This window comes from Carettochelys insculpta, chromosome 3 (assembly GCF_033958435.1).
Source record: "Carettochelys insculpta isolate YL-2023 chromosome 3, ASM3395843v1, whole genome shotgun sequence".
In the NCBI taxonomy this organism is placed as follows: domain Eukaryota; kingdom Metazoa; phylum Chordata; order Testudines; family Carettochelyidae; genus Carettochelys; species Carettochelys insculpta.
In genome coordinates this window covers 67,779,244-67,805,772 of record NC_134139.1, presented here as the reverse complement: position 1 = coordinate 67,805,772, position 26,529 = coordinate 67,779,244, and the positions used below count along the sequence as shown (strand labels likewise).

Sequence of the window (26,529 nt, the reverse complement as noted above, 5' to 3'; positions counted from 1 at the left end):
AAAAACCCCGCCCCACTCCTCGCTTCGCTCCGCCCCTTCCTACACGCCCTTCCTTCCGCCTTTGAGCTGAGAGCCCCGCCCTCTTCCCTCTGATTGGTCAGAGGTGACGGCCTTTCGCCTTCCTTCAGTGGATGGCACCCCGTGTCCATCAACACCTGTTCGTCTCTCTGATTGGAGGAGGCGGTGGAGAGGGCAGGCTAGCCGTCAGTCAGTAACAGGAGGGTGGGGGTGGAGGAGAACATCTGGGTGCCGCAGCCCTGGCCCGTCTGTGCCGCTGCCGAGCGTGCGCCCGGCTCCCCCCTCCCTCGTCCCCCCCCCCGCCCGGCTGGCTCCGGGCTCCGCGCTGTCTGTGGCTGCTGGTGCCATGGGGAGCGGCTGAGCGTGGGGCCCGCTGCGCTCCGCCGGCTGCCCCGCTCCTCAGCTGCCAGCGGGGGGAGGGGAGCGACCGGCGCAGCCGGGGGGCGGGGAGCCGGGCGGGGGGTGGCCGAGCGCCCGAAGCAGTAAGTGAGTGAAGAGGCGCCGGGGCAGCGGCGGCCGGAGGCGGAGGGAGCGCGGGGTCGGGGGGCTGCTCCGGAGTGTGTGAGTCCCCCTCTCCCTCCCGGCTGCGAGTGGGGCTGGCGCCGGGGACGGCTTGGGGCGGACCTGACTTGGAGCGGCGGGGAGGGGGCAGATGACAGGGGGCACTTGGGGCTGGGGGTCAGGTGGAGCTGGCGGGCTGGGCTGGAGGGCAGGCCCCGTAGAGAGGTTGGTGGTGCGGTGGGGCTGGGCTGTGCAGGACAGGTGGAGTGGGGGGAGGGCGCGGGCGGTGCAGTGGGGCTGGGCTTAGGGGGCAGGCGGGGCAGCGAAGAACGAGTCCCTTGTGTGTGGCAGTGGCAGAGTTAGTTGATGTCCCTGGGCTCTGGCTGCCCGCGCAGGTGTGCAGAGAAGGGAGCGCTGCCGCCCCACGCAACAGACTCAGCGCTTCTGGTTACTTTTGTTTTGTTGCTGCTGTTGTGACCTGGGTCTGGTTTTCCTGCACGTTTGTCTGCTTCCTTCCCTCGGCTCTGAGCGCTGCCGCTGCTTCTGTTTTTTTTGTCTGTTTGCTTTGTATGTCCTGTTTTGGCCACTGCACGTTATACAGTACATCTACACACAAGGGAGCAGAGCGAGTTAGAGGTGGCGTGTTTGTTTGTTTTTGCAACCTTTACAGCATTTTCTGAGGTCCTGGGGAAAATACTTCATATAAATTATACAATGTCAAATTCTTCCCTTGCCCTTGGTGACTGGTCCTAGTACTGGATACTAACTGGGTAAGTTAGTTGGTAGCTAAGGGGACCATGTGGTGAAGCACTGCTGAAAAGTTGATTTCATGAGCATCTTATCTGAATTCAGGTTCATGTGATAAAGAAAGTTAGACTGGCAACTTTCTCTGTCCTGTTTGACTTTTTCGATTTTGGTGATTGCCACATCCCACTTTAGACCTCCACATAATAATTCATTTTAAAAAAAAGGCATTGCCTTTTCAGTCTGATAGGAAGCAGTAGTCTTTCCTCCCACCTCATTGAATGTGTGTGTATGCAGAGATGCATTTGACATTCACAGATGTCAGGACAGTGAATTCAGCACAAGTGTGTCCAGCTTAGGTTGTAGAACTGTTTTGTCAACTTTCCAAACATCAGAACTGAATGTAAGAGTTCTTTTGCTACAACAAATGAATCAGATGTATAGTTGACAGTTTTACAAGAATATTGAAAAGTAGACTATACAAACTTTTTGAATGGGGTAGAGAGATTATATCTTTTCTAATCTGAGAGTAAAGATCACATTTCCAGGTATAAAAATGCACAACCATTCAATTTAAGCTATTGTCCCCATTCCTAAGCTTTATTTTTATTTCATTGTTATGAAATCTAATGGGTTTCTCAAAGAAAAGTTCAACTTCAATGTTGTGTGATATTATGCATCAGAATAATAATTACAGTCCAAGGAATTGTAAAGAGATGCATGATAAGCAGTGACTAAACATGATAAAATGCCCCATCATGGCATATATTTAGATAGTTAGGTTTCTATCTCTGTTTACCTTCTCATAAAAGTTAAAAGTACTGATGTTGAAGTGGTGGACTGTAAGTTGAGCTAAACAGAGTTAGTTAAAATGTGTTCTTTGTTACGGAACCTCTGGGTTCAATACAAATGAATCACTGTTGATTTCCTGAGTAACCCTGTAGCTTGAGTATGCTGTCAATATATAAAGCAGTCCACCATCTTTAGACAGAAGTGTTGCTATCCCATAAATACAGTAGAGCCCCATATGTTTAGGATTTTCAATTTTTTTCTGTTAGAAAGTTTGAAAAAAGAGACTTTGAAGTATTTTGTTTATACTAACAGAAGAGAAAAGTTCTCCTAAGAAAAAGCTGGTGGCAGGAGTGTAGAGGAGTAGCATATGGCATTAAAAGGAGCACAGCTGGAGGTAGCATTTCCATCTGAACATGATGTCAGAGCAGCTGACAGCCTGCCATCCCTCAGCCTTTTATTCTAACACACAGACAGGGAGTTAGTGTGTGCAGATCTGTGTGTGGAGAAGGTATCTCATTCCTCTCTAACATCATCTCCACTTTGCATCTGTCTCTCTAGTCTGCTTTTTTTCCACCGATCTAACAGACCTGGAGCCAGCAAGACTCAGAGGAAAGGACTTAATCAGGTTTATGTGTTCTAAAGGTAGGAGTAATAATAGATTCGATGCAGCATTTTTCTGTTTTGATGTGTTTATTTAATTTCAGAAAAATCACATTACTTTTCTAACCAAGTTTAGAGATAATATATGAAATTGAACATTAAATAGATAAATGTACTTTGCAGTTGAAAATCTTAGGGTATTGCATGAGAGTCTATGTTGCTATGCATATTATCAGAAGAAACTTTTTAATATTTCATGATTTTAGAGCATTGAGACAACAAGTTCATTCATCTTTTTTTTTTGTTTAAACCAAAAATTGAGAAGATTTTAGTTGTGAGTAGTCTGTGTTCTGGTTTCTGTTTTGTAATATTTTCTAAGAGCAATAAAGCAAAGATATGTTTTGGAATGAAATGTGGAAAAGTATATAAAATAATTCCAATTCAAATGTGTTGTGAATTCCATTATTAGCGTTCATGTTTAAAGATCCATTACCCTAGAACTACAAAAGCATACAGCTGTACTGTCTGAAAGATAGAAATCAGTTGTGTGTTTCAAAACTTTTGTCCCCAGGAGAATAGCTTGACTGGTTTCCTCTTTTTTTTCCTCAGATGCATTTTGGAGATCTTTTATTTCAGCATAACAATAATTATTTGAGGGAGTTTTTGTGTTCGCGACTAATTTAGAACTTGTAGATTTGAGCTGCCTGAATTGGCCAGACAGCTGTAATCGCACTCCTCTATTCTTAATCTCTTTATCTGGGCAGCAGCTGCCATATGGCCACAGTCAGCTGGATCAGATGTTTATAAGCTTCCTTCTTCGTCCCTCTCTGTCCTTTCAGCCTCCTAATTTGATCACAGCTACCTTGTGAGCTGCCCTCCAATCTTTATTTTTAGCCCTCTTAAGGATTAGGATTGATGTTGGCTGTGGGGCACTTAAAGTGATTGTATTGTAAATCTTCTTGCTTTATTCTAGCAATGGTATTTTACAGAATATATTTCAGGTTGGGTTGTAAGTTTTAGTACATCTTGGTTTGAGAGTGATAATTATTTTTTAGTAATAAATGTCAACTGCAACATGCACAATCTGTGTTTAAATGGTTTCAGAGCATTTTGCTTTTAGTCACAGAAGAGAGGGAATTGATTAGCCTCTTTTTTTTTTTTTTTTTTATTAAGCTGAAATTTCACATTCTAGCTGAGTTTTGAATCTAGCACTTCCTTGAAGATTTTCTCCTCAAGGAAGGTGAGAAGGAAAGCAATGTCTTCGAAAGAATAGTATCTGGAATCATTGATACAGCTATGCTGAAACACTGTTTTAGTTTGATATTGCAAACTGTAGGGGAAATCTTTTTAAAAGCTTTTCCTTGCAAAGGAGAAAATCAGTTTTATATAATCAAATCAAGTTTTCATTTTAGTCTATAGCGTTCATCAGAAGTTCTTTCTTGTGAAGTGAAGTAAAATATTTTATATTATTATTTAATAATATGCTTGCTTTGGGAAAGTTTAAAACCTAAAAATGTCAGCATAAGTGTGATAATTTTGTTTTCTTTAAATTTTTAAAATCTCTGATTTTGCTATCAGCAAAGATGATTTTTTTACATCTGTTTGGAATCTATTACACATGTTTATACCTGTAGAGTTTAAGGTATTAACATCTGTCTTCATGGAGTGAAGTGTTACAATTTGACTTTGTAAAGTTGCTTAATTTTCAAAATACACTTCATTTTCTTTGATGTGTGAATCCCACTTTTAAACCTACAGTATTTTGGAATCTATTTTAAATCTGTTTTAAGTAGCTTAAAAGGGATCATTGAGCAGATTTAAGAAACTGCAATGATACTTTCAAAAATAATTAGTGGTTGTTTATCTAAACTCCTATCAAAGGCAGTTTTTGTCGGCTGTAGCCTAGTCATAAAAAATATCTTCAGTGTTTTTGTGGCATGTTAATAATTTTTGTATATGTATTAGTTGTTGAGAAGTTGTCGCCTGATTAAAACTGTCCAGGGAATTAAATAATAGTTACTAGAGCATAATTTGTACATGTAGATTTGCTATATTTGTACTCAAATTTAATTTAAAAACTCTTTGCTTATAGGTTATGAAGACAATATGGAGTTTCCTGATCATAGTAGACATTTGCTACAGTGTCTGAGTGAGCAGAGACATCAGGGTTTTCTTTGTGATTGCACAGTCCTGGTAGGAGATGCCCAGTTTCGAGCTCACAGAGCTGTACTGGCTTCATGCAGCATGTATTTCCACCTCTTTTACAAGGACCAGCTGGACAAAAGGGACATTGTTCATCTGAACAGCGACATTGTTACAGCCCCAGCTTTCGCTCTCCTGCTTGAATTCATGTATGAAGGGAAACTCCAGTTCAAAGACTTGCCCATTGAAGACGTGCTAGCAGCTGCCAGTTATCTCCACATGTATGACATTGTCAAAGTCTGCAAAAAGAAGCTGAAAGAGAAAGCCACCACAGAGGCAGACAGTACAAAAAAGGAAGAAGATGCATCAAGTTGTTCGGACAAAGTGGAGAGTCTCTCTGATGGCAGCAGCCACATAGCAGGAGATTTACCCAGTGATGAAGATGAAGGAGAAGATGAAAAATTGAATATCCTGCCTAGCAAAAGGGACTTGGCAGCTGAGCCTGGGAACATGTGGATGAGATTGCCCTCAGACTCAGCAGGCATTCCCCAGACTGGTGGAGAGGCAGAGACACACGCAACAGCAGCTGGAAAAACAGTAGCCAGCCCCTGCAGCTCAACAGAGTCTTTGTCCCAGAGGTCTGTCACCTCCATGAGGGATTCAGCAGATGTTGACTGTGTGCTGGACCTGTCTGTCAAGTCCAGCCTTTCTGGAGTAGAAAATCTGAACAGTTCTTATTTCTCTTCACAGGACATGCTTAGAAACAACCTGGTTCAGGTTAAGGTGGAGAAAGAGGCTTCCTGTGATGAAAGTGATGTTGGCACTAATGACTATGACATGGAACATAGCACTGTGAAAGAAAGTGTGAGCACTAATAACAGGGTACATTATGAGCCAGCCCATCTGGCTCCTATGAGGGAAGATTCGGTCTTAAGGGAGCTAGATAGAGAGGACAAAGCAAGTGATGATGAAATGCTAACACCTGAGAATGAGAGAGTCCAGGTGGAAGGAAACATGGACAGCAGTTTGCTCCCTTATGTGTCAAATATACTTAGCCCTGCTGGCCAAATTTTTATGTGTCCTCTCTGCAACAAAGTCTTTCCTAGTCCCCACATTCTGCAGATTCATTTAAGCACGCACTTTCGAGAGCAGGATGGAATCCGCAGCAAGCCTGCCACTGATGTCAATGTCCCGACCTGTTCCTTGTGTGGTAAGACTTTTTCTTGCATGTACACCTTGAAACGTCATGAGAGGACTCATTCAGGTGAAAAGCCCTACACTTGCACCCAGTGTGGGAAGAGCTTCCAGTATTCCCATAACCTGAGCCGCCATGCTGTGGTTCATACCCGGGAGAAGCCACATGCTTGTAAGTGGTGTGAACGCAGGTTCACGCAGTCTGGAGACCTTTACAGACACATTCGGAAGTTTCACTGTGAGTTGGTGAACTCATTGTCTGTTAAAAGTGAAGCACTGAGCTTACCTACTGTCAGAGACTGGACCTTAGAAGATAGCTCACAAGAACTTTGGAAATAATTTTTATATATAAATAATATATATCTATAAATATCTATATAGTTGTGGTACAGTCTAAAAGCAATCTTGTTTCCTTGATCTGAAAGTTTGGCTATTTGCTCATTTTTGCACTTTAAGGCAGCATGAACATTTCACTAATTTAGCACTCTAAGAAAATGAACTTTAGAAAGTAATATAACAAAATAATAAATTACAAAGGATTATTTACTCCATTTTTTGGAATATAAGCCAATAAATACTTGCTGTTAAAGGAAATCTCAGTTGTTTAAAAATATAAAAATTATATGGCTTTATTCTCTCCTACGCCTCAAACAGTGAATTATGTCAAGACCCAAATGTTTTTCATTATTTTAAAATGTGCATGTAGAAGTCCCTTTCAGTTTTATCAGTTCCTTTACATTTCTAAAATTGTAGGAGTCCTTCTAGCTGTTGGAAACCTGAATGCTTTTAGACCCAAATGGAAAATTTCTGAAATGCTGGATTATCTATTTTTAAACAAGCAGTTGACTTAAAACTTATTATGGCAACTTCTGGATTTCTGACAGTTCCCACTGGAAAAATAATCCTGAAAGTACACTGGGATCACTGGGACTCTGTGCAGTCTGTGAAAGTTTGCTTGGGATGAAAAAGGATATTGCAGCTTCAGCAGTGATGAACTGTGTGTTTTAAAAATGTGAATTACTGTTATTGTATACTGTAATTGATTACATGGGTTGGGGTGTGTCAAAGAACTTGGCAGGTTGTGTTGATGCTCTTAGCTGAGTTTTGAAAAGTAACTATTAACGCTACAGAAATGCATGAGTTTCAGTATATTTTTGTCTTTGTTTGCATTGTATAACTTTAATGAGTGAGTTTAAAATTATTTAATTTCCTTAGAAAAAACACCACTGAAAAAACTGGTGTTATGAAGAACATAAATGCACTGTTTTTATTTTATATAATTTAAATTTACTTTCCCACGGTCTTTAAGTTGAATAAAACTTAAGATACAGGATGATAATTTAGCAACGTAAGAAGGAAGATATTAATGTTTACAAACAGGCTTAAAGATTTGCATGTGCTGTGTGCATTTATTAAAAGAAAACCTAATTGCACAGAAACCACACCAGCTCAAACTTTCGATGCATTCATTTACCCAGATGAGCATTTTTAGAATTCCTGCTGCGTAAATTAACAATAGGTCATTCTTATTCCTCCCCCCTACCCCCACCACCCCTTTGAAAAGGTTCTAGGGACTGAAAAAGCCCCCAGCTGAAAGGACAAGAAAGCTTTGATTGACGTGGAGGAAGGGGGGGCAGAGAGTGGTTAGTGGACTATGTGTATCCAAGCAGCAGAGACTGCAGCCTGACGTGTGGTTTTAATGACCAACGCACAGGTCAAAAGCATTTTGCACAGTGTTTGTTTTCCTGTCTTGCACTTACAAATAAGGTCTATGGGAGTAGCATGGAAAACGTTTGCTTTTTTCCTTCTTTTTTCTGCTTTTGTTTAAAATTTGATCGCCTTAACTACTGTAAACATAGCCTATTTTTGTGCTTAAGATACTGAATGGAAAACTCCATTGTGTATTGCTGGACTGTTTTGGAAATATTTGGTCAAATGTGTGTTAAGTTGGCTGTAATGGCATTTAAAACAAAACAAACAAAAAAAAAAGCTGTGAAAATGGCCTTGGAGCATTATCTTTAGTTACTTGAATAGTTTCTAGGTTTTAAAAATACATTGTTTTATTAATTTAGAAAAGACAATCAGTGTCTGAGAAAAATGGACTTTCTCTTGAATTTTTTTGTGGTCCTTGTGAGTGATTGCTTATTTTCTTTTATTAGTTTCACATTCTTTTTTTGTTCTAAAACTTAGACTGACATCTAGCTTTGACAATCATAGTATGGTTTTATTTTCCTGAGAGGGGAATAACTTATAATGCTGTTTAGTTTTGTACTATTGGTGTGTTGGTGAATTTTTAAACTGTGTGCTAACTGCAATAAATTATATGAACTGAGAAATAAATTCCCTTGTCTTTTTCCCCTTTTTTAAATAATTATGGAGAATTTTTATATTGCATAACTTTGACTTTTGTACAGACGTCTATTGCTAATTGTATGCAATATGTTTTTAGTATGCTTTTAAGCACTCTGTTGCTAACACGCATATGTATACACACACATACACTTCTCACTGAACATTTGAAAAATTAAATGCTTGTGATTTTGAACGCATTCAACTGTGTGTAGCTCTCTGTCATTCTGTAGAGGGGGCAAATACGTTTTCTTCAGAGACCTACATAGAAACAGTCTATTAATTTGCTAGGAATCGCTAACATTTCATGATACTGCAAATCACTAACAAAACAATGTTTTTAAATTTACCCTAAATTGATCTCTCAGACTTTTTCTTCAGTATTCAGTTTCCAATAGGAGAAATATAATTTGAAGCACTTTTTGAGTATAAAATGACTTCCTAAGCATTAGAATTATTAGGCATTTAAAATATCCTGTATTCCAAAATATTGGCTGTATTCTAACTTACTCTGTGTTATTGAAAGAAAATTGTAATCATCCATCCTCTGGCTGATCTGTCCCTAAATTTCACTTATGAATCCAAACTAGACTTTTTAAAAAAAAAAAAAAAAATGCCTAGGGATGCCTCTGACCCTGAACTATCGATTCTTGCAGCAGGGTAGTCCTAAAGTGTATTGTATCCTGCTCCTAAACTGAACTATGATTGTAAAGTCTAATGGGACTATGAGGATAGAACTGAGGAGTCTGGAACATGAAAAGAGATGAGAATTTGAGACAATTCTAAAGTAAAAGAAAAGACTCATTAGCACTATCATCTAAACAGATTTAGCATCCATATAGCGTTGATCAAGTGAGTTTCATCATCTAATATATATCAATATTTTGTAGCTAAATTCCTGAACCGTGCAACTTTCTGCATCCAGAGTAATTTATACTGAGCTACAGCGATCATTCTGTTATCACTTTCATGAACTCTGTTACTGAAGTCTCAGGAGTATTATTATTCTTTGTGGTTTGTAGATTAATAAAGTGAAGTTTTTCAAGCTAATTCTCTGTAAATGCTTAATGTTAAATTTAGGAATGTAAACAGCTGTTAGATATATACAAAGTCTGCTCAGCTGCAAATTCTTACTACGGTCATAACTTTCAAAGTATATAATTTCAATACTTGGATTAAATAATGTGAGAGTGATGAAGGGGAGAAAAGGTTAACATTACAGCTAATAGGTTTGAAGTGCACATAACTGATTTAACGTTAGGTGTGGCTTTGGACAGGTTTGCCATAGGTTCCCTGGGGCAACAGGATTTTCAGGAGCAGAGGAGTCACAAAGCAGCAGTACTTCATTTAGAGACGTTGAAAGAGAATTCTTGTCCAACAGGGTAACTTTATTCATAGCTTCACCCTAATGGTAAAAAAATACACTTGGTAAGAACTTATTTCATCCTTTCAGCCAGTTGGTACTTATAAGATGCATTTAATTGTGGCCACTGAATTGCTGCTCCTTGAAAAGAGGAGGCAAGAACACTAGTATCTTTCATCTCTCCATAGATTTAAAGAAGGTGACATACATACTTTGTGAACTTTTTTTTTCTTGATCTCTAGATAAATTTTTAAGCTTGAATCATTCCAGATAGCTTTGGGATTGCCGCATACAGAGATCAAAATTCTTGTGTACTGCCCGTTAGGCTCTAATCTCTGCGATAGATACAGAGTTCAATAGTCTTTTCTGATCAGTGATGGCCATTTGTATTGAGGTGACCATGCCTCTGTGATCGAAAGCCACACTGGGAGTATATCGCATAATTGCATTTTTAAACTAGTTCGGTATTAGAACTGTATTGACCTATACTTCATTATTACAGTGTTAATGTAACTTAATACGACATTTTGATAAAAACAACTTTTGAATATTTACTTGTGAATGTACATTATTCTTACAAGCCTTTTATTAATGCAAAAATATTTTGACACAGAACATGTAAAGTTACAAAATTCAAGTGGCTCAGAATTTAAAACAAAATATAACTTGTTTTCCAGCAAAGCAAAGGGATCTGCATTATTTGCCCCAGTTTCAACAGGGTAGGAAGAACTGGTGTTTCGCAGTCCTGCTGAATACTGATGTAAGACAATGCGTCTTTTCAAAACCTAACCCTTCATTTGTAACTTAAAATATTTTTAGCAGGTTGTCATTCTTTCCAGCAGTTGCACTTGTTAACCTGTTTGGAGAACATGCTGAGGTTTTGTTTTCTTTATCTTTTTTTACCCAGAAGGTGGTGATTGATAAGACCTGCTAGAAATACTTGTGTTCAAATGATGTTTTTTTTAAAATGAAAACTAACCTCTTCTATAATAACCATTCAAGCATTACAACGTTTTAATGGACTCCTCAAACATAATTTTAAAACTAGTATTTCTTTTGTTAGTGCTGAAACTTACCCGCAATGCTTTCTGAGAGCTATTTATTCTCTTGTATGTCACAGAATTTTTTTTATTATGTTAATGTATAATATTGGATACATTTGAATTGAATAGTAGAGGATTTGATTTTAAATAATTGGATGTAAGCTTTGCTAATATTGACAGAATATAATCAGTAATTTTTAAATCACTATATTTTTAAAGCAGTACACTTCAGGCCTATAAATGGTATGTTAGAGTATGTTTAAGATTGTACAGTCTTAAATTCGCGTCAAGACTTTAAAAATATTCACTCATTTTGATGGAAAATTGGTATAACATTTTCCAGTGTAGATTCACTCTTCAAACTTGGGAGCGTTAAAAATTTTGTTGTTTGAGTTTTAGTCCAACACTTGTGTGTATTCATATTTTTGCTAAACTATCCCACTCTAAATAGTTGTATTCCAGCGAATAAATTAATATATTATGCCAAGTATTTACTTACTTGGTAGCAATGACTTTTTTTAAATTTTAAAGCATCAAACACTAATGAATTTTTTTATTTTTAAAGAGAAACAAAAACTAATATTTTAGATTTCCTAAGAATTCTTTATCTTAGGAATCATAATTTAATTTTGCAGTACTTCAATTTTTAATGCTATGTTTCATGTTTTTAACCAGGTCATTTAAATATAGTTAAACTGATTATTAAAATCACTTTAATTTATGCATAGTAAAGTAGTGTTTTTCAGAATCCCTTTTGCACACATTCCTGTGAGTAAAAGTAAGGTGGTAATACTACCTGCTACATGTTCAAACCCTAGAGCAAGACACTCATTCTAATGTGATAAAATCCATCTAAACCACTTAGGGAGTCCCCCGATCACACATTGTCTTTTCAGAAAGATTATCCTTTTTATTATTGTGGGTTAAAAATGCATTACTGACTTTTTTTTAAATCTAAGTATTTTCTAAACTGATAATACAAAAGCATGTCCAATGTTAGTACTTGGGATGTCGGGAAAAGACAAGTTTGAGACACCTCTGTAAATCAAAACACCAGTCAGGCAAACTTTGATGTGGGTTTAACTGTCACATACTGACTATAAAAACTAAATATATTTCTTTCAAATGATGATGTTTTCAGAAAAAGGAATTGTCTTTCAGCCCTGTAAGTTTGTCATAATAGAATTCCGCAATTCACTTAATTCTAGAGTGGCATATTCAAATATATGTAGTGTGCTGCTAAGTTTACTAATGATTTTATTTTATTTCAGTTTGTCTTTTCAAATTTAAATATCTGATTCATGCACTAAGCATGCGTGTTTTGGGAATCAAAAGGAGCTCATTTGTGTGAAAAATGTCACAATAGTTGCACAGATCCTGTATCTTGTCTTGCTAGCATCAGAGCTTTTATGGTTACGTTTCGATTAAAAAATCTTACCTTTAAGTTGAAAAATCTGTCCAGAGCTCTGTACTGCATGCTGAAATAGAGAATACAAGTCTTGATCTGGAAGTGAAGTGTTTTCTCTCTGTGAGAAGCCTGTGACTGACTGCTGCTGTTTTAATTTAAAAAAAAAATGTTTTTAGAATACTTCAATATACTCAAGTGGCATTGTACACCTTAAATTGAAATTTTGTATTCTTGTATTTTGGGGTGGAAAATACTTAAAATTAGTAATTTTTGTTTAGCAAAATCAATGCATTTTCATCAAATCGAAGGAGTCTTAGAATATACATTTTGTGCTGATCTGCAATAGCCAGATTGAGGTGCTGCAATCCCTGGAGTTAATTTGCGTACAGTACCTGCAACAATGTAGATTTACATAGTGCGTCTTCAATCATTACAGTACAACATAAAACCATTTTTAAATTAGTAAAATTTTGAGAGAATTACATGGATATCATGACTTCCAGAGTGACTTCTGAAAAAAAAAAATTGACGTGAAGTGTTGCTGCAGAGATATTATAATAGATGCATTAGAAATACTTGTAAACGTTAAACATCTGCGTACCACATAAGCATTATTTGGATGGATTAAGTTCCTTTCACAACTGTCCTAAAACTGTATTTTTCTGAATCTTTATTTATGGCTATTTAAAATACAAATCAGACATAATTTTAAATTTCTGGCTTTTGTCCATTTGTCTTTCAATTTTAACACCAGGTACACTTTTTATATATTTTTGGTTGTGATCCCAAATGTGCATTTACACTTTTATATATGTACTTTCTCTATAAATATGATTTCCTTGGGACTGCTAGAAGTTTATCACGTAAATTAGATGTGATTTGTGTTTAAATATATTTACCAGATCATAATGCTTCCTAAGGATTCACATTAGGATAATTTTGGAAATGCATACTGATATGAAATGTGTAGTTAAAATCTTTATATGAAACATTTTTATTTATAGGCAGGAGCTACTGTAACCTCATACTTATAGCTATTTCCTTTTCATTAAAAAACCCAGCCTAGCTGGCATTTTATAACTGGTATCTTATTGTAATTCCTAGATTTTCAGGCATCACACTTACATAAAACATTGAAACTACTGTAAATTTATTAATCTTTCAATATTTGCAACTGGCAAAATTTGACTGACATTAAGGCTACGTCTACACGTGCAGCCAACATCGAAATAGCTTATTTCAATGTTGCGACATCGAAATAGTCTATTTCGATGAATAACGTCTACACGTCCTCCAGGGCCGGCAACGTCGATGTTCAACTTCGACGTTGCTCAGCCCAACATCGAAATAGGCGCAGCGAGGGAACGTCTACACGTCAAAGTAGCACACATCGAAATAGGGATGCCAGGCACAGCTGCAGACAGGGTCACAGGGCGGACTCAACAGCAAGCCGCTCCCTTAAAGGGCCCCTCCCAGACACAGTTGCACTAAACAACACAAGATACACAGAGCTGACAACTGGTTGCAGACCCTGTGCCTGCAGCATAGATCCCCAGCTGCCGCAGCAGCAGCCAGAAGCCCTGGGCTAAGGGCTGCTGCCCACGGTGACCATAGAGCCCCGCAGGGGCTGGAGAGAGAGCATCTCTCAACCCCCCAGCTGATGGCCGCCATGGAGGACCCAGCAATTTCGACGTTGCGGGACGCGGATTGTCTACACGGTCCCTACTTTGACGTTGAACGTCGAAGTAGGGTGCTATTCCTATCTCCTCATGAGGTTAGCGACTTCGACGTCTCGCCACCTAACGTCGAAGTTGGTGCCGCTACTTCGAAGTAGCGTGCACGTGTAGACGCAGCTTAAATGTACTAAGCTTCAAACAGGAAGGAATCGTTAGCCTACTTTTAAGTATCTGGGAGAAATTTATATTTGTGTGGTCCTACATGACTTTTAGGGGTGTGAATTTGTCCAGTAAGCTAAAGTTAGAATTGCACTGTTAGGCTAAATGCTGGACAGTTCCATATGCCCATGTCGAGCAACTCTTTGCCAGTTGTCTTCACAAATTTGTTAATCTATTTGCATGGTGAATTAATATTATCTCCCTGCAGATAATGAAAATAGTGCTTACAGTGACCACAAGTGTATATACTGGATTGTTACAGTGGAAAACTTTACTTCCACTTTTTTTATTAGTTTTGTAGAAAGTAAAATGAGGAAAAATGCTTCCCTATTTTAAGGAATGAAAAGTTGATTTATATTTTGCAACTTTTTAAAAAGACAAACATTTATATGAAATTTATGTTTTACTTTTAGGTGGTATTTATTGGTAGTCTCAATATTTGACTATCTCATCCTGAATTAGTTTCAAATATGGATGAATTTTAGACTTGTTAGTGGGAAGGCCTGTTCAGACTTATCATCAATAGTTCAAAAATAGTACAAAAGTAGGAAGTATAAAACTTTTAACCTGCATAGTAATTCTAAATATGCCCTTGTAATAATTTTTGTAGTATATAATTTAGAGATTGAATTTCGGAGAAGAGGATGTACTAATTTTATCGTGTATAAATTATGCTAAGGCCTTTTTGTGAAAGTTCAGCTGAGCATTGTTTTGAGTGATGGCTCAAGGCAAGTACTAGAGTGATTTGTGTGTGTAGACTGAAAGCTCATTTTCATTTTACAAGCATGGCCTCTGAAGAAGAATATCTTGTAGTGAAAAAATATTTTAATAAAAAAACATGAGAGCCGGTTTGTAGGCATGTCTGTTGTGGAATGATTTAAAATGACTGAAGTGATTCTGCCTGAAAATTCATCAGATAACGTTCTAATAATGTATAGTGGTACAAATCGACAATTGTTAAAACAAGCTCATGTGTAGCAAACAATGAAGATGTAAATATTCCTAACCTCTCCCTACTGCAGCACTTAGAACTTTACAAATATTACCACAAATATACCACCACAGTGTGTGTGTGTGTGTGTGTGTGTGTGTGTGTGTGTATATATATATATATATAATATAATATGTGTGTGTGTGTGTGTGTGTATATATATATATATATATATATACACACAATACTGAACTAATTGTACAACTAAAGCTGAATACAATGGGGTCTTTGATTAGGAGCTCCTAGGTGCTACATTAGTAATACAAATAATTTCTAGTGGAATCATAAATGAAGGGCTTGATCCTTGCAACCCTGCCTTATGTGGGCTGTGAGCGTAAGATGGAATTTAAGACCTAATTAACCTGAGCTGCACTTGTTTAACTAGGAGGGCATTCATTAGGCAAATAGTGCTGTTCCTCATTCGACTTTTCCTCTAGTTAAGATTTGCACTCTATACATATTCAGAATGCACTCCACCCTAGGGGCACTACCACTTAATGTAATTGTACAGCTGCAGGAGATGGTGATACTTTCCCTAAAAATGTTCCTGGACTAACAGACCATATTTGGGCCAAGGCTGCTTAAAAGTAAGTGGTTTTGTTCTTCAAATATTAAGTCCATTTGTGTAGCCAGACTGGTAGTGTTTAAACTGGGATATAAATATCTGATGTCAGAATCTGGAATAGAGAAGATGACTTTTAAAAAGTGTTTTCATTAGAGCCCCATCTAAAGAATCACAGATGGAAATCTGTCAAAACTAAGACAACTACAAGGTGCCTGTACCCACTGAACAAGGTAAGGATGCTTGGCAATGTTAAAACACTTGGAATTATGTATGATAATTATGCAAGCTTTTAACTAGCACTGCACAGAGAAAACTCTTGAAACTCAGCTTTTGAACAGTGGCCTGATTTTATTATTAATGCTCAAATAATTAAGGCAGGCACAGACACTAAAAATAGCGGGAAAATGGTTTTAGGCTTCTTCAACAATTTTTAAGGTTTGGGAGGAAAAACTGCTATATTTCAATTCAGAAAGACCATCATGGGAGTATAAGATACAATGGCAGCATTTCAGAATTTGAAATATTTCAGTTTTCATCCAAAGACAATTTTTTTTTGTTTTCCTGGTTTCTGGGTTTTGATGGGAAAAAACCCCAAAGTTTTATGACAGATCCCACAAACCTTTAATGAAAATATCATTTAACTGAAAACTCAGTTTTGATGGAAAAGTTTTTCGATTAGTCCTAATAAACTTAAGCAACTACATAACGCAATTTATGTAACTTTCCCTGTTCTTACCCCATTGATGTTTGCTGCTCTCACATTGCCTAATTTAAACTGCAGTTATTCACAGGAGTAATGCTAACTCATGAGTAGTGACATCAGAGTCAGTGGAGTTACAGACCCTCATGAGTCAAGTTACTCAGGAGTAGGATTTAGATTGTAAACTCTTTGGAGAGAGGAACTGGTCTCTTTTCCCATTTTCTACTATTTGTAATGCATCTAGCATGTATTTGTGTACTGTTACATAATGATCTCTGAGAGCTCTCAGGCTTCTGCCATCCATCCTCTTTGTACACATTTTTGTGAGGCAACCAATTTCACAAAAACATCAGAATTGTAATCTGTTTTCTTCTTTTCTTTGTTGCTTAATGGATGACTCAACCTTCTTTTGTGATTACATAGATTTAATTTATAGTTTTTAGGATAGTGGTAATTCCTCTTATTTTGGTTAAATATTCTTATTTGTTGATTATTTAATAGATTGTTTGGGTAAAGATTTAGAAAAATCAGCTTGGTGCCATAGACTGAGTCCAAAAGAAATTAGCTGCTCCATTGCACTTATTGGAGTGGAGAGTTTACTGAGAACTCAGTCTTGCTAATAGACTGGCAGTCTTATATGGAATCTTTAAACTCTTATATTTTGCATCAGTTTTTAGTGAACTTTCCATTTCCTATGAAGAGAGTTTTTGGCTCTGAAATATTGACTGAGGTTTTCACGTACATTTTACTCATTTTGGGTTTTTCTGTTTTGTTTTTTGCTTCCCCTTCCTTCACTCTTCTTTTCCCCCTGGTATTTGTAGGGAAACAGTGTGAGAGAGTACATCAGGTTATTTCACTGGCACTTGACAAATTATGAGGAAGGTGTGACCAAGGAGTCAGTGAATAAGTTTTGTCCTCAATGCACAGAGTTAATAAACACTTTCAATTGGCTGACACTTATAATTGTTGTAGGAGGAAAAAAGAAGGGGAAATAGCTAAATTTAAATGGAAAAAAAATTGAAGGGTAATTATGTTAATCATTGTAAAAGAGTTTTTCAATATTTGCATTAAAAGTTGGTGTTCTAGCTCACAGAGGATATTTTGCTAGCCTCTTGTATTTATTTGACCTTAATTTAATTGAAATACAGCTGTAATAAGAAATTATATATATCTTGACAAAAAGGTAAGAATTGCAAAAGAGGGAGGCTTCTTAAATTGGTGAAACTAGTTTTCATGGATTTACTGCTATTAACTGTACAGGGAAATGTACAAAGCATGCAAGCTACTGTAAATCGTAATGAACTGAGAATGGGGTAATAGATGACATTTTAAAAATGGGAAATTTAAAAAAAAATTGTCTGATTTCTGTGATAGTAACATGGTGCATAGCACCTTCCAGTCTGTCTGGACCAATTCAGGTTGTGTAGTGTAGGGTGTTTTTTTGTAAAACATTTCTTCTTGGCAAACTAAATATGCAAATGCCAGAATACACTAAAACCATATTTAATTGGACCCACTTGCCAACTTCTTGAACACAGCTTGGATTATTTCACTGGAGGCTGCTTCTGTTAAAAGATGGGGGAGGAGGAAGTGGCATATTGACAAGATTTCAGGGTGGATTTTTTTTTTTTTTCCTACTAGCAGTACAATTCTGGTATGAGCCAAGTCTGGGAGTATTTTACTATGTTTAATAATAATTATTATTATTAAGGATATTGTAAACATATGCATTTACATAAAATGCAATGGGAGTAAAATCCTGTTATGAATTTAGCATTGGATTAATTTTCACTTTTCTTTATTGATGTAGCTACCTTCCACAATAACGGAAATCCTACACACTGTGTAACATACTCAGAGAGTGGACATATGTCACTTTTGAGGACTAAATGAGCTGATAAGCTAAATATATTTTCTTTTTTGTGAAATTCCCATCTTTGCCTAGCAGTCAATTATAATGTAAACATAAAGGATTAAAATTCGAGGCTTTAAGTTGCTCCCAGAAAAGAAAGACACGGATATTGGATGCTGAATTTAGGCTATTTCTCTGTCAGAAATAGAAACCACTGGAAAGTTATAATTGTACCGATACTGTGAACAATTAAAACAAAAAAGCAGTCCAGTCGCACGTTAAAGACTAACAAAATAATTTGTTAGGTGATGAGCTTTTGTGGGACAGACCCATTTCTTCAGCTCATAGCAATACCAGAACAGACTCAATATTTAAGTCACAGAGAACCAAAAATAGTAAACAAGGTTGACAAATCAGAAAATTTGTTTTCAAGGTGAGCAAATCAGAGAGCAGAGGGGCAGAAGGTGTGGGGGAGGGGGCGGGTAAAGAATTAAATAAAGTATGTAAAAGAGTCCTCCTCATGAGCTAGAAAATTGCCATCCTTGTTCAAACCCCATGTTAATGTGTTGAATTTAAATATAAAAGAGAGTTCAACAGCCTCTCTTTCCAAAGGGCTATGAAATTCCCTTTTCAGTAAAACACAGACTTTCAGGTTATTAACAGAAAGGCCCAATCCATTAAAGTGCTGGCTGACAGGTTTGTGAATCAGGAGTGTTTTTATGTCTGGTTCATACCCATTAATTCTTTGTCTAAGAGAGTTTGAAGTCTGTCCAATATACAAAGCATGTGGGCATTGTTGGCACATGATGGCAAATATGATGTTAGTTCAGGAACATGAGAATGTGCCAATGATTCTGTGAATAACCTGGTTAGGTCCAGTGATGGTATCTCCAGAATAGACATCATCTTTCTCTGGTTTAGATTAGATCCTAACGTTTTTAGGGAAGGAATTGTCTCTGTTCTGCTTGCACAGTGTCAGCCAAAATAAAGTCCTTCCTGGTCTATGACTTGGGCTCTTAGGTGTGACAGTAGTACTACTACTACTTATAATGAAGAGGGGAAATAACCAGACACAGAGGCTACCTCTACACTAAAGAGTTTTGTAGACAAAACTTGCAGAGTGTCAACTCACAAAATGTTTTGTTGCCAGAAACTGTCAACAAAAAAGCTGTGTAGATGCCCCAGGGGCCCTTTTGTCAACAGAGCGGATCAAAAGATCCATCTGCTTTTATGTGTAGATGTGATCTATAGACAGAAGTTTTGTCAGAAAATCTCTTTTGGCTACATCACTTTGTAGCCAAAGTGACTTTACTGAGGGTATGGCTACACTTACTGTAAGATGGACTTATTCAGGGTCAATCTTCTGGGATTTGATTTTAGTGTGCCTACTGGATATGTGCTAAATGGAACCATGAGGGCTCCATAGGTGGCCGTGGTACTCCCCATGACAATGAGGAGTAAAGGGGGTGATGGGAGAGTTTTTTCCATCAAACTCCTGCTGGGGGGATGGCCAGAAAAATCAATCTAGGATATGTTGATTCCTGCTGTGCAATTGTTGTAGCTGTAATTGCATATCTTAGATCAACTTTTCAGTTTACTGTAGACCTGGCCTGATCAGCACTATAAGTAAAAGTTCCCAAAAGCTTATGGTTATGATGCCTACCACTCGGAATCTATGTGCTATTTTAATGCTACTAATTGTTGCATATTAGTGCTCTTTTGGCCTTTGAGAGTAATCATGCCTAACACATGAAAATAGTAAAACAAAAAATAGCAGCCCTATAGCACCTTAAAAACTAACAATATTATTTATTAAGTGATGAGCTTCTGGGGACAGACCCTCTTCACATCTGGAGAAATATGAAAATAATGTCCTAACTGCTGTCACGTTTCTAATGTGTAACTGCATCTCCTGAGCCAATACCATGTCTGTTTGTGAACCTTAATGAAGGGTCATCCCAACTGAGTGTCCCCGTGCATATGACTCTCTGCATTAAACTCCACGTTACATGCAAACCTCATGACTGTTTCATATTCCAACTCAAACTGCTTAGCAATTGTGTAGTGCTGTTATGAGCATGGCTTTTTTATGTTTTACTTTGGTTTGGTGTTGCTTATCCATTGTGATCTTTTGTCCTGCAGAGATGTATATTATAGCACTGGAATGTGACCAGTGGCAGGATCATAGTTCCAAGAGAGAAGCAAGAAAAAAACCCGAAACATTTATTTGTATATGCCATAATGTATGTTGTCACAAATTTCTTTCTGTTCATCTATACTATGTCAGTGTCGGTCTGAATTTTATGAAATAGTTCCCTATTTGATGACTTCAGGTTGCTTTTATCCTCATTTGAAACTTGCTGCAGCGTATTGGATGGTTAAAGGTTACTTCAGGACATCAGCACAGCATTCCTTGAAGCACTGAGCATACAGTCATTGGGTGATTGAGCTACACGTGCCCTACCACATTTCAATGCTGTTTGTCATCTATAACCTCTTAAATGTCACTTTCTCAAAGGCCTAAAATGTTTTCACTATCAGCATGGATCTGAAAAAAAATTGAATAATAATGTCACTAATTAAGAATGAAGTGTCATTTAGATCTTAAACACGTATTCTCAAGTATTTAGTATTATTTTCAGAAACTTCTAATTTCATGCTCTTCACCTATGTTCTCATTAACACAAAACAAACATGCAAGGAGACATTTTTATTGCACAAGCTTATAACACAAAACAAATATGCAAGAAGACATTTTTAATGCACAAGCTTATGACCTATCAGAGAAGGGAAGAGGAAATTCTTCAGCTTTAGGTAATTTTAATTTTTTTTCTTTTTACCTGTGAATAACTGAAGTGGTATGTGCTTAAAACCTGCATAGATCAGAACTGCAACCATCTTAAGGAATTTGAAATGTACAAATCTGAGATTTCAGTTTAGCCCATAATGAATACAAAGAGCATTTTCAAAATTCAGGTCTGGGTGCAGATTTTTAACATCCATAAAAATTAAATGTTTAAATTCAGGGGTTTGATAGGGATCTACACCTACTGTGTACCATTATCACAGTTTCTAAGTATCTCACAATTCATTTTGTTTATCCTCACTGCCTGTGTGTGAGGCTGTTAAATACTATTATCTCCATTTTACAGGGGTGTGATTTCCTTTTGATGTGGTTTCCAGAGCTGATCTACACTTAGCGTTGTTCAATGATGACATAGCTGAGTTGGTTGGAAGTGTGGGGGAAAAAATCAGATGACCTAGCCAATTTTTTTTTTTGTTGTCTTCAAAAGCCGTGGTGCAGAAACAGCTACACTGGCCAAAAAGCCCTTTGGTCAGTAAGCTCAATTAGTTCATGGAACTGGTAAAAACTCTACTGGCAGAAACATTCCTTGGGTGATATAAATGATCTGCACTAGGAGGTTTTGGTTGTACAGCTATAGTGGCAAACCCATTCTAATGTGGACCAGTCCAAGGAAATTAAATGACTTTTTCCAAGATCATGCAGGAAATCTGTGGCAGAGCAAGAAAATGGAGCTCTGAACCTTCTCAGTCCCCATCTAGTTTCCTAACCGCTGGACCATCCTTCCTTCTCATCTCTACTGATGTTGAAAAATTGCATCCAATCAGTGTCTTATGTCTTAATGCTCAAGGATAGTACAAGGGAAGAAGCCAACGCCATTAGAAAATAGCATTTGGAATGCAAGCTTACTCTGCCAAGAGGCAATTTAATCCATGCCCAGTAAACAGGAATACCACTTATTTTAGCTACTAGTTAATGTTGTTTTTAAAAAGCTTTTTACTTGAGGTGTAACACGTGATGATGATGGGGAGACATGGAAAGTTTAAGAGCTAACTATGGTGGCTAAGGGAAGAAATATTCTACAAATACTTGAAAGGTTTGAACAGCTAGGAGGGGAGGAACTGAAGTGTGTTATAGACAGAAATAATTTAGGAGTAATAGGATCATGTTACAGAGAACAAACTTTGACTATCTGGATAAATTTCCTCAAGTGACAGCCATAGAATCCAGCATAGAAAGCTCATTTCCATGAGACACTTAAAATGAGACTAGGCATAGCTATAGATGAGCTTTGAAGAAAAAGGCTGCATTGAGACTGATGAACTCACCATCCCTCAATGTAGGGTCACCTCTTTCTAGCTAGATGGAAAATGAGCCCTGAAACTTTTTACTGTTGTAACATGGACGCATGCTATAAAAAGGCTGAAACCCATGAAACCCGATAACCTAACGAGTTCTGTCCATCTTTAATTTATGTGGTGCTCTGAGGTGTGGCACAGTAGTCAGCGTGCGTAGGAGTGGCTGTCGTAGTGAAGTCAGAAAAGAGCTAGGTGAAAAATGGAGCTTTAGCTAGACTTCAATATTTTATGAATTTGTTGATTTTTTTGCTCAATTGTTTCAGTGGAAAAGAAATCAGAAACAAATTAGAGGGTTTTTTTGATATTTTTAAATGCAACATTTCAATTTTTCCCGCACAAAAATTCCTTCATGTGAAAATTTCTTTAGATTTTATGGGGAATAAACCCAATTTGTTTCTAATTAGTAAAAATGGAAATGAAATCTTTTGACTTTTGTCTAAAGAGTATTTTTGGCTTTTCAATTAGCTGAAAATACTGGAAAAAATAATTTTTGTTGTATTTGCAATTATTGGGGGTTTCCCCCATTTTTCTGAGTGGTCAGTAATCTGAAAACCCTCCTGCTTTGCTCGGCTCTAATCACCAGTGCATCAGTGGAAGCTCTATATAATGCCAATATAAGTGGCATTTGCAAAACTACTTTGAGTTTTAAATCTGATCCTCAATAGCCAGTCTGATCACTGCTTTCACCCAAGACATTTGTAAGTGTTAGCTGCAAATCCACAAGGTAGCTGTCTGTAGAAGTAGCTCCTTCATTTATTTACAGTATAAACTAACAGCAGAACACTTCATTCCTGGGGAACAGGTGCAACACAAGAACAGCTTTTAAAATGGGGATCTGCCACTAAAGCTACTTAGATGAAGATGTCTTTCCTGCAGTAGGGATAATACATTTCCATGGATATTGCAGCCTTTTCTGCTACAGCAGTTGTTGTACTGGTACTCCCTTAAATAGCCTTAACAGGAGATAGAATAAGTCCCCTTTTTTTGTCTTATGGAGTCACTTAGTGTTCGTTTCTTTGTTACCTTTGTGTGAATGTGAAATAAGTTATTTAGGCTCAGAAATATGTTTTGCAACCTATGCAAAGGAAGGTATAACAATTTTAATATTAAATCCACTGACAGGAAAATAATGTTCAACTCAAATTCAATCGGAGATGTAATTATACAAGTAGTTTTTTCAATATTTGCACATATTTGTAGATGATGAATCCTTCTGGCCACATTGCACCTTCAGTGACAGCTACAAAATCCAAATATCTTCAGTGGGGCTGCACAGATGAGAATGAGGATAGAATTTGGTTTTGCAATTAGATTTTGAGTTACAACTCTCTGCTGTGCATAAGCCAGAACAGAATTTGGTTCACTCTGCCCAAGTTGGATTGGCTTTGCAGCATTAACAGCTGTAAAAGCAACAGAGAGGGAGCCGTGCTAGTCTATATACTATCAAAAAGCAGTCAAGTAGCACTTTAAAGACTAGCAAAATAATTTATTAGGTGATGAGCTTTTGTGGGACAGACCCACTTCTTCAGACCATAGCCATACTGTTCTGGTCTGTTCTGGTATTGCTGTGGTCTGAAGAAGTGGGTCTGTCCCACGAAAGCTCATCACCTAATAAATTATTTTGCTAGTCTGTGAAGTGCTACTTGACTGCTTTTTGTTTTGAGCTGTAAAAGCGTTTGTCATTAATTAAGCAGCTATGACTCAATAGGCACAAGAAGCTGATCAGTTGAGTATGATGATGCCATTTTCAGTCAGTTCACTTTTGAAGTAGAAGCACACTTTGAAGTAGTGTCTCAATTGACCTATTTCTACTTGAACTCAACATAAAATCATTTTTATGATAAATGCAAGTAAAAGAATAATTGGAAGGCCTGGATTGCCCTGGTAAGCACTATGAATATACATTGTACCTAACTGTTCTAATTAGCAATTGTCAAAAATTGGTCTAATTTCATGATAAATAACTCTTGTGTTTCAGGAGCATGACATTCAAGAGGCTAAAATATTTTTTAAAATATCTTACAGTGGGATTATGCTCTTCTGCATATGGAGTAGATATTTTAGAATGGGAAGCAACCAACTTTTGCTTATTTTGAAATGAGCTGTGATGTGGGTTAATGCAAACTGAGTTGCAAATATTGCAGAGGAATAGTTTCTATTTTTAAAAGTTCATAGAATGTTTTAAGTGTTAGGTTTAAAATATGTATAACTACATTTGAGGCCAAATTTCACTTGATAGTATTACTTTAGCGCCCATATTACTATTAGACCTGGTCAAATTGCATTTTTTGAACCAAAATTTAAGCAGATTTAGAAAAGCGTATGTAGCTTTCAGGAGTCAGACCATTGCAACAAAAGCGAGATTTCTGTGAATCAATATGTTATGGTAGTCTGATAAATTGAGATATGGAAAAACTTCTATGAAATGACAGATGGAAAAGATGAGGACTGTTTAGAAGGAAGAGAGAGAAATGCAGGCACAATAGCAGTACATAAAATAAGGACTGATACAGCAAAGAAAACTGGGTGCTGTAGTTCAGTGTTTCTTAAACTACATTCTGTGAAACACTGGTGTTCCATGAACAACTTACAAGTGTGCCGTAAGCATATAGAAAAATGGACTGATGGTGTATATTTTCTGTTGTTAAAACCAGATACAATGTTACTACTTCATTTCTATGAAACCTGATTAAATTATTTCATTTTGGTTTTGCTGTATATGTTGCTGTTTGGGCATTTTTTTGTTTTTGTTTTTGTTTTTGGTCTGCAACAATTTTTTAAAGAAAATTTTCATAGGTGCGCTGCATAAAAATATTATTGTTTGGTGTTCCAGATCGTAAAAAGTTTAAGAAACACTGCTCTAATTCATTCTTTCATAAACATCTCATTTTATGGAAAGGTCATAACCGTGTGTGTGTGTGTGTGAGAGTGTAAAATAAAATATAAAATTATAATGATGAAAGAAAGCTCGCTGTTACAGCACATTTAAGTTACCTGTGATGCTTTCTGTCAAAAGGCACCAGTTACAGTAGAATAAAAAATCAAATGGGATATAAATCCTGCTTTAGGATGAAAGCCAACAAATTGCCTGAAGTATTTCCCATATGTTCAGTTTATTCCAAAACTGTTCAAAACTTGATTCTTGTTCCTTGCACGTTAGCTTGTGCTATTGGGCCCTCTTTTTCAATCAGAATTGTAGATTAGATGGAGTATTGGTCTGATCTATACTCCTACAAACTACTGTTAAATGCTATAATTGTAGCTACGAAATCCACATGTGCTGGGAAACAACCACTTTCAGTGTGGCACAAAGGCAGTTGGTTGCAGAACTCCTAAAATTCACAGTGGGAGAAGGAAAGCTAGCTAATACCAAGTACAATGCGGTGAAAAGGAAACCATAGGGAGTGAGTGTACACACATGACAAATTAACTCTGAAACTACCCTTGAGGCCTGGAGGTTGCATTTGGTGTGTGGCTCTCAAGGAGGCTACAGAAACACAGTGCCAAGTACCTGATGAACAAAGATGGTATGTAATTCAGTGGCCACTGGATTGTACTTTACATGCCAGTTTTGGCCACTACCCTAAATCAGCTTTGTGACTAATGTCCCCTCGCCAGTCTTCCAGTGCTGTATTGCCCTTCGAGATGTTTAACAGTCAGCATAGGTTTAATGCATGAGCTCATATTTCAAGTTTTTAAAACTGTGCTATCATAATTCTTATCCTCTAAAAAGGCTTGTCAAAAGATTTATACACCTACTAGCTGCAAATGATGGGAAAGGCAAAGCAATCCCTTCTCCTCCATGCTCACAAGAGCCTATGGTAGAACAAATTATTTTTCTTATTGAAAATATTACGGGGCAGCAAACACACACTCAGGTACCAAACTGCAGCAAATTTATGGTATGATGCTTGCCAGTAACTTACAGTCTGGTTAATACTCTGCATAGTATGATCAACTGAGATCTTCTGGCAGTCATAGGCTATGTCTAGAATGCTGAGAACTGTTGGCAAAAGATACATGCAAAAAAACAACCCAATAAAAAAAAACCCTGCAGTCCAGACACACACTCTGTCAGCAGAAGCCTGCAGTCTAGACATAGCCGTAGTCTGGCTAACAAAATGTTCAGCAGAGTGGGTTTTTGAGCATCTCCGAGGATCAGGGTAGTTAAGCAAAGCTGCTCGAGGGGGTTCCCCTTGTAGCTTCTTTAA

General features: G+C 37.4%; 1 protein-coding gene across 4 annotated transcripts; it reads left to right on the top strand.

Moving 5' to 3' along the window:
* The first annotated feature begins 255 nt into the window (after window positions 1–255).
* On the top strand, window positions 256–8,531 carry ZBTB18 (zinc finger and BTB domain containing 18). Of its 4 annotated transcripts, none has more exons than XM_074990075.1 (4): window positions 256–500; window positions 1,190–1,289; window positions 2,614–2,697; window positions 4,748–8,531. In XM_074990075.1, exons 3-4 carry the CDS (start codon window positions 2,685–2,687, stop codon window positions 6,328–6,330), a joined length of 1,596 nt encoding a protein of 531 aa, XP_074846176.1. In that variant the 5' UTR covers window positions 256–500; window positions 1,190–1,289; window positions 2,614–2,684; the 3' UTR covers window positions 6,331–8,531. The 4 variants fall into 4 exon arrangements, with proteins under 4 accessions (XP_074846176.1, XP_074846177.1, XP_074846175.1 ...); XM_074990074.1 differs by lacking the exon at window positions 256–500 and adding an exon at window positions 529–579; XM_074990077.1 differs by lacking the exon at window positions 256–500 and having other exon boundaries at window positions 849–1,289; window positions 4,748–5,435; window positions 5,548–5,796.
* Window positions 8,532–26,529: the final 17,998 nt, after the last annotated feature.